A 9,373-nucleotide genomic window follows, 5' to 3' on the forward strand; every position below is an offset into this window, starting at 1 on the left:
GACATGGAGAGAAGATAGCTGCTATTCAAGTAGGTTCCTCACCAAATGCAGAATCTGCGGGTGCTTTGATCATGAACTTCTCAAGCTCGACTGTAAGAAATAAATTTCTGTAGTTTATAAGCCACCCAGGCTATGAAAGTTTGTTATAGTAGTCTGAACGAGACACTTGCTTATATACAATGCATAAGCTAACATATTATTTAAAACAAAAAACAAACAAACAAACAAACAAAAAGTGTACCTGACAACATTTTTGCCTGGAAAGAAACTTTTATGCAGAACAGAATGATCTCTCTCTCGTTTAAACCATCCCACAGTTCATCTTATGGGAGAGCCCTATCCATTGGTTTACAAAAGTTCACTTGATTAAATTTGGTAGAACCTCTTGGCATCCGATTTGAAATACAACATCCAGGATATGACTAATATCTGGAGGCAAATGTTAAAACAATCTCCTATAAATTAAACAGAGAATGAAAGAGAGGGAGAGAGAGAAGAATTTTGCTCTGCCTCACCTTTGCCAATCACTCTCTTAGGTGTTACACATTCCTCACCCTTACGGAGGCAGCACATACTCTGACTCAGTGTTTTTTATTCCTTGTCTTCCCCTCTCACCCAGGCCTGGGGTCCACAAAACAGCAGGACCTTTTGCTTGGGGTTCCCTGTACAGCAAAAAGATCACTCCCCTTTCCCCTCTCCTTCCTGCGTTTCTGCTCAAACATGTGATGCTCGCCTGGTGGCTTCGGTGGGAAAACAAAACCAAAAACAAAAACGGAACACTGTGGGGTTGCACCTTTTCCTACGTATCCTCTTGCCTATACTCTCGAAGCGTATGGATAAAGGCTTGACGGTAACTTTCTGTTTCACTTACTGGCCTAGTCATAAGCACCACACCTGGTAGTTCAGCGTGCACTCGCTCTTTCTCCCTCTGATAGAACCTATGCGAGCTTATATAGAATCCAGTAGGCTGTGATGGAACGGGAACCACAATTGTTTAGTTTTGTGGATGATTCCTCTTCCTCCAGATAGTATTGCTGTGAAAAATATGCTCTTGATAGTCATTGAAGTTGCCTTAGGACGTTTTAGTACTAGAAAGGTTTAAGATGTTTTTAGTCCAATTTGCACATTTTTACAGATAAGGAGAGTGAGCACAGAGTGCTTTTAAGTTGAGTCACAACTGACACTTGGGGTCCTGAGCCAGGGCAAGGTTTTTCTTCCTTGTTGTTCTTCCTTTCTAAATTTATCTCTGAGAAATTGACAGGGAAAGAAAAATGTTACCCGAGGGAAGAAAAGATGGGTATGGAAAGGAGTTGCTTGGCAAGCTCAATATGTGATGCTTCTTGCGTATGACATTTCTTGCATTTGATGCTTCAGCCTGCTTTTGAAGACTGAAATTTTCTTGAGCTCAATTAATCACATGATACTCTTAAAGTTACTATATGACATGAAATTAATGGAAAAGGGAGTGGTAGTTTTTTGTTTGTTTGTTTGTTTGTTTTTTCTTCTATCCTCAGATAATTTGCCGGAAGGCATAGGAGGCTTTGTTTCTTTTATATAGCTCAGACAAATCTGCTTTTATCACCCTGAGCTCAAGATGAAGTAAACTGAACACTGGACATGATTGGTGCCCACTCCCTCTCTATTCAGCAAAACTTACCAGAAAAAGCCTTTCCTGAATCCCAAGGCAGGAACAAAAATGGGAGGAAAAGCTTATCTTATGAACTCTCTTGGTAGTTCTACTTGGGGCTGCCTATTAGAATTTTTCTTATGAGATTTTGATAGTTAAGGATCAACCTTTATTGATAGATCTAAAAGAGCTCTATTTATTAACCAGATTTTACTGTGCTAACATATAGCGACCAATTATAAAACAACAGGAAAGATACTCAGCAGAGTGTGAGAAATGACCTTGTGTGAAGGTGAATCATTTTGAAAAGTGGTTCCAGGGGAGAGGAGTAGGGGACTAGAAGAGTAAACGAGGCAAGAGGAAAACAAGGTATGCTCTTGAGATGGTCATAACGTGAGTAGAGCCTTCTGAGTGCCTTGCCATTGGCACTTCAGAATTGTACACCTGAGGAGAGGGGAGTGAGGGCGGCATTTGTCCACAGGCTTCCACCTCCTGGTCAAGGGTTTTTCCATGTGGCATTGACTTCCCTGAAATTTCAAAGAGTGCCTTTGTGAGTGCCATGCTGATTCCTCTAGAGGGCAATTACTCCAACAGAGAAGCCTGAGGGCAGAAAGTGAACAATATTGATGCAGTCAGGGTGAAGTGTTTGGGCAAAACTGACTGCCATATCAGGGACTGAGGTAGAAGGCAAAGTAAAGGACGTGAGGTGGGCACAAGAAGGATCTGAAACCATGTGAAAGCCATTGCTTTCAAATTTTGCCTGGTGGAGCCCTAGAAATTCTATGAAGGCCCCTTGGGGACAGCACTGGCGCGAGGTATGGGTGCAAGGTAAGCAGTGCTCTTGGCCCCAACATGTGGTTACGTCTAGACAGTCGTTCTGTGATCTGATTTATATATTGGGTCCCAAGTTCTTGAAATAAGTGTCTACATCTAAACACAAGTTTGAAGACTGTTGTCATATATAATTGTTTCAGTTAGATAAACATTAAACTTAATGAGGATTAAAGACTTGAAATTCTCGTATTTTAAATTTATATGCTCTGTTTAATCTTGGTATTTACCCCTAGTACGTTTTTTTTAAATTAAAAAAAAAAAATTGATCTTTTTTTGTTTGAGACAGAGTCCCACTCTGTCCCCCAGGCCGGAGTGAAGTGCTGCGAGATCTCTGCTCGCTGCAGCCTCTGCCTCCGGGTACAAGCAATTCTTGTGACACAGGGTTTCACCATGTTGGCCAAACTGGTTTCAAACTCCTGACCTCAGGTGATCCTCCAGCCTTGGTATCCCAAAGCTCTGGCATTGTAGGTGAGAACCACAGTGCCCAACCAAAAACTAGTATATTTTAAAATCTCGTATTGATGTATGTTATTTATAAAAATGAGCTTATTTTTTCTTGCTTCTGACCTTAAAATATTAAGGTGAGAGCCAGACACTGTTGGTGAGAGCCACAGTGCCTAATCAACACTAGCATATATATATATAGTTTTTTTGAGACGGAGTTTCCCTCTTGTTACCCAGGCTGGAGTGCAATGGCACGATCTCGGCTCACCACAACCTCTGCCTCCTGGGTTCAGGCAATTCTCCTGCCTCAGCCTCCTGAGTAGCTGGGATTACAGGCACGTACCACCATGCCCAGCTAATTTTTTGTATTTTTAGTAGAGACGGGGTTTCACCATGTTGACCAGGATGGTCTCGATCTCTTGACCTCGTGATCCACCCGCCTCAGCCTCCCAAAGTGCTGAGATTACAGGCGTGAGCCACCGCGCCCGGCCCCAACACTAGCATATTTTAAAATCTAGCATATTTTAAAATCTCATATTGATGTATGTTATTTATCAAAATGAGCTTATTTTTTCTTGATGCTGATCTTCTAGGATTCCATTTAAGGCAGTAGCTGAAAATAGTAGTTTCAACTACTGCCTTAAATGGAATCCTAGAAGAAATAATATTTTCAACTTTTATATGTAAGGGATCCTATTAGATGCTCAAAATCTCAAAGTGAATATTGTCAGCATTTATTATTTGAATACATACAGACACCAATTAATTATTTTTATTTTCTTCTTAGCAGTAGAGACATTATTATTTATTTAAATTTATTAACAGATTTAGTTTTGCAGCAGTAGCTGAATTTTTTCTAAAAATACCTAAACATTAATTAAAACACATAATTTTCTTAATAAGTTCAATTAAAAGTACTCAGAAGAGTTAATGGCCAGAATGTTTGTTTTATTTGACATCTATTTTTCTAGCATTGGCCTACTGGAACTACAACAACTTGGGGTAATTAGGGAAATTATGTGTTTAAGCTTAAACGTATGAGAGGATACCAATTATAAAAAGTTTTGAGAACATAAAAAAACACTAGGTATGTGTATTTCCATATGTTTACTACATATATGTGTTTCCATATATAGTAAATTTTTTAAAACATACTTGTGAATACGCACCACTAAATTTATGATAGTGGTAGTCTCATTGAAAGAAGGGTAATGGTAGCAGAGAAGAAACTACAACAGTTTCTGTCTGTCTGTCTATCTATCTATCTATCTATCTATCTATCTATCTATCTATCTGTCTATCTTATTGTCTATCTATCTCTCAATTATCTATCCATCCATCCACCCATCCTATAAGAGAAAAATTGCTCTGTAATTATACATTTTTTATCTTTCGAAATGTCTCATAAAATATCAGATAGGTCATTCTTTCAAGAAAGAAAAGAGAGAGGGAAGAATATAAGAAACTCGTTGATTGGTAATGCCATGCAAATGACAAAGACACAACTTACAACCAAGGAAAGTAAAAATAATTTAATGTGTTTAGGGAACAAGGAAGAAGAGTTGTTCTCCTCTGAATTAGTATCTACATGGAAAATAGCAATTAAAGCTCAAACTGTAATAGATTCAAGAAGCTCTCCCTTACTAAGTAAAGGCATGCAATTAAGTCTTTTTTAATATAAGCCATTAAATTAAGAATTGAATTTTATTTAGTGTTTTCCTCTTGAAATTCATATTCTAAGATATTTTGTAAATTTTGAAACAGTAACTTTTATCAATATTTCAGTTTTCTAAATAAATATTGTCTTTTCATTTTATGAATATTACTAATGGTCATATTTGGTGATATATGCATTCTTGATTCGAATATATATGTATGTCTGTGTGTGTATAAATGTACACACACACACACACACACACACACACACACACACATATCCTTAAATTAGATAAAACATTATTATTCACTAATTTCTAGCTACCTAAATCTGGATTAAGTTTAAAAACTTATACTTCTGTTTCAATCAAGTATAATTGATCATTTTAAAATTTAAACCTGAATCAAATGTTTAGTACAGAACAAGTATAGGCTTCCAGGACTTTTAATAAAATCAGAAATACTTGTTAGGAAGGAGAAATGACAATAATGTCTTGCATGTATTTAAATGCTCTTCTCTGGTAATTAGTTTTGTTAAATATTTATTTAACCAAATTAAGAAATAATATTAAAAATGAAGACACTATTACTTGGCACTCTTCATTTGAAACGTACTGGAATGATGATTTACACAGCCCACAGAGATCTTGAAGTTTCTAGCCCTCCACTTTTCAAGTGTCTATGCATACCATGTTCATAGCTACATGAAGAAACCTTGGGAAAAGAATCTCACAACATAAACACAACCTGGTTCTATATTAGTTTTTGCAGTTATGGGTAATTTTATAGTTTGGTTCAGTTATTAAATATTTTTAATAAGTGAAACATCTCTGGGGGCTGTAACTTTTTGTTTTGATTTTTTTTCTTTACTGTTCCTGACAATGACACATTATCACCCCATTTTAAGTGATTGCTACTTTTAATAATATTTTCATCATTATATTTTCTAAAATATTTCTAAAATATTTCATAAGGTTATTCTACAATCATTGTTTTTCTTTAAAACCAAAAATGATTTCACGTGATGGTTACTGATAACATTTTCATCATCTGGATTTAAAATCTTTAGAACATATAACAATTTCTCCTTTCCTCCCTAGTATTTCTTAGAGCAGCCCTGTTTAAAAATCTCATTTAAGTCATACTACTTAATAATGTTGATGAAGGGATGATGATAGTGGTGTTAGAAACAAAACCAAAGAGCTAATCACAGCATCCATGTTAGCCGTTATTCTTCTTGTTGCTGCCATAGCCATCTGAGCTTCATGATTCACTCAATGTACTAAAGCATTTCAATAAATATTACCTTAATATAATCAGAAAACTGTAACCACTTGATCATTCAATAGTATTTTTTTGAATTTTAAACGGGGAAGGAAGTGAGTATTTCTCCTCAATATTTAATAGATGCAACATTATATCCAGGCTTTTAACAAGAACAATACATCCCTGAACTGATCATTTTGTAGTTTAAACACTGCAGCTTGGAGACAGTCAGTTAAATATTCTCGGCTAAATAGACATACTTGCTTCAGTCCCCAGATGCTTTCCCTGTCACTTCATCTGTCACTAACCTGCCCATTTTTCTGTTTCACGGTCAAATTCTGAGAGGATTACCTGACCCTGCAATTAAAACCCAATCTGCCACAGGTGGGTGTCTGGAATGACCTTTCAAATAGTACTGCATTTTGTAAGAACTTTCAGTACTGAGAATAAAGCATAATATCATGTTCTCAGTAAGATGCACTGTCACCATCTTTCTCCAAGTCAACAAGAGGCCAGAGGTAATGCCTTTAAAACTAACTCACCCAACCAGCAACCTCTTCTATACTGGAATAAGACTTATCTGCTCATTTCACAGCCAGTTGCCAGTCTGTTGGCTCTCTCTGTATATGAAAGCATAAAGAGAAGAAAAACGAGGAAGGAAAATACCAAGGAGAAGCAATAAAAAGGAATAAAATATTATGTTTCAGATAGCAGGATTCCTAGATGCTTTGGTAATTTCTGTTTCATGCTTTTTCTCTCCAGGATTCCATACAGAATTTGGGGATCATTTACTATTCCCAAGTTATTACACTCTGTCAACTTAATAGTTGAATTAACTCAAATCATGATTTTCCAGCATAATAAACTCAAAATTACGTTAGCTAGGAAAGATTCAGTGGCAATGAATTAATGAACTATCTGTTCTTGGAGAAAATCATTTACGTCTCCTGTGCCTCAGTTTATTTAGCACAGATAATCTCTAGGGTTCCTTGTAGCTTGATTAGTCTATGATTCTATGAATTTCTTATAGAAAAAATGAGAAATGTATTTTCTTTTCACAAAGCAGGCCTTTAATTATAACTTTTATCATCATAACTGCAGAATGAGACTTGGTTTTTAATCTTTAATGTGAATCATTGTGTTGAATTACTTAAAGTAAATGTTTTAAAATATATATTCTTCCATTTATCTTCTTGTATTTTTCCTTCTGTTGTTAGCCTTCCTCTCAATAGATGGTGCTCTTTTCTCAAAGACAATACTTATCTTATTCCTCATGAAAAGATCAGGGAAATTAGCTTTATTCTTTAAAAATCATTAATTAATCAGACACATGAGTGGAAAGAATTGCTCACAAGCAATTTGCAGCATCTTGGTAATAAAAACATATCAGGGAGAGCAATTGTTAAATGATTTAAGAGCTCCACTCAAACCTGCAATACTTGCTGAATAGGTGAAACAAATATTGTAACTAAAAGTGAAAATGCCATGTTCCCTACATACACATACCCCTGGTTAAAAACAAAAAACAAAAAACATCTAATTAGAAGCCATTTTAAAGTGTTACAATATTTATCTTCTTTAACAAAAACAGGTATATGACATTTCACATTCACATGTAATATTTGAATATACATATCAGTACCAACACAATCAGTATCAATCACAATCAATATTGAGAACTTGCACACTCTGCCAAATATAGGTGGAACGTCTGGGTAAACAGAAAGCGAACCACAATTCTTTTAAATTAATTTTACCTGATAAGAACACTTTGTTTAGAGCACCCATCACAACTTCCTGTATAAGAGTTTCTATAGTTTCTAATGTGGAATTATGGTGCTTTTGGTCACTCCTAATTAGCTCCAATTTGTGGAGGCATTGGAATACAGCCATGCCCTGCGGTTCTCCTGAGCCATCCTACCCATTCCAGATGCAGTTTGTGACTTAGGCGATTTGAAGCTACCAGCGGCAAACTAGTCTAGGCAACACAGCTGTCATGTTTGTTATAACAGAGCAAAACTACCACGGAGATGCCAGGAAAACTTCCTTTATCCAGTGTTGCCTCAGGATGAAAGGAAGAGTTGGGTAAGGGCTGCTATGGCAGGGGAGGAGAAAGGGTGGGGTTGTGTTACAAGGAAGTACTGAACCAGCAGAAGTAGGAAAGTTGCCAAGGTTCATCTCAAAACAACTGAGAAGACTTGTGACCGACCGCCCCCCTCAACTAAATTTGGGAAAGAATTTATCTCCCATTTTTCACAACTTACTCTTTCCATAGCTCCTGCAGAGGGACTGAGTGTAGGACTCTGACAAGAGCCGTCTTTGCTTAGTATAAGGGAGAGCTCTAAGTCTACACTTATCTTCACCCCCACCCCTAGACCTTTGTAGCTTTTACCAAAGCAACTTCTCTGCTTCTGAAATTTTGGAATATTTCTTTAGCAATTGGGGAAATATAGAAAAGTAGATTTTCGCACAGGAATAGCAATCACTGTCCGTGTCGCCTCTAGAGTTTCCCCGGTTTACCTCCCCACTCTCATCCTCCCGCCCAAGATTTAGCCCTGGGAGTCAGGTGTCTCTTTGTACCCCCGTGAGCCGCTGAATCCTCCGCGCCTTCCTTACCTGACAATCACATACATGACCAGGAAGTTTCCGAAAAGCCCCACCACACACACGATGGAGTAGAGGGCCATGATAGTGATGGCCGTGATCATGGAGGGGCTGCCGGTCGGAGGGCAGGGGCTGTCGCTCCCGCCCAGGTCGGTGCGGTTCGGACCGCAGGGGTCGGATAGGTTGCCATCTAAGTGGGACAAGTTGACCCAGGAACCAGGGCCGGGCGCTGGGGAGCAAGTTGAGGGCGCCAAGGGATCAGTGCAATTGCTGGCGTTCGCGGGGACTGCGCTGCTGTCCATGGTGCTGACGGCCGGCCGGGCACCGCAGTGCGAGGTAGCCGGGAGCACAGGGACTTTTCGGGTTCCAAGCGCCTCAGTCTCTTCCTTTCGCCGCTGTCACAGCTCTTGCTATTTCTTACAGAGGCCAGTCCTGGCGGAGCCAGAGAGGAGCGTCAGTCGGAGCGTACGGAGCTGAGCATCTGACATTCTCCTCTGCCTATAGCCCCCTCCCACCTTAGCAGTTCAGAGAGGCTCATCTCCGACCCCGCGCGACTGCGGTAGGGGAGGGTGGGCCATGCGGGATTCGGAGGCTGGAGGGGAGGGAGGAGAGAAAAGGGGTGGATTTTGCGCAAAGAGATCCAAGGAGTCGATCTCCTCACTGGGCACTCTTCCGTGCAAACACATCTAAGGGAGAGAGGGAGAGAGAAGGACTGGGGAGAGAAACAGAGTTAGTTTTTGGCAGCAGTGAAAAATAAGAAAGAGGGCTAACATCACTCCATTTTCCAGCCCTTTTTTCTCCTTATAATCTGTCAGGAAATACATTGGCTTGATGAAACCCTAACAACCCTAAAACCCCAATGATCTTTCATCCTTACTGCCATTTTCGATTATTTGGGAGTAGGGGACACACAATCTTCTTTTGCAGTCCTTGTTGCTAACA

At 38.9% G+C, this 9,373-nt stretch overlaps 1 protein-coding gene across 2 annotated transcripts in view; it reads right to left on the reverse strand.

The window, feature by feature from the left end:
- The window catches only part of OPRM1 (opioid receptor mu 1), a 79,005-nt gene extending 70,162 nt beyond the window's left edge, over positions 1-8,843 (reverse strand). Inside the window, exon 1 of one of the 2 annotated variants that reach the window (NM_001279979.1) lies at positions 8,444-8,733. In NM_001279979.1, coding sequence (NP_001266908.1) covers positions 8,444-8,733 — 290 coding nt within the window. Of the gene's footprint in view, positions 1-8,443 lie in introns of both variants that reach the window. The other variant, XM_010344262.3, reaches the window with a different exon arrangement.
- Positions 8,844-9,373: the final 530 nt, after the last annotated feature.

Source organism: Saimiri boliviensis, chromosome 4 (assembly GCF_048565385.1).
Source record: "Saimiri boliviensis isolate mSaiBol1 chromosome 4, mSaiBol1.pri, whole genome shotgun sequence".
Taxonomy (NCBI): domain Eukaryota; kingdom Metazoa; phylum Chordata; class Mammalia; order Primates; family Cebidae; genus Saimiri; species Saimiri boliviensis.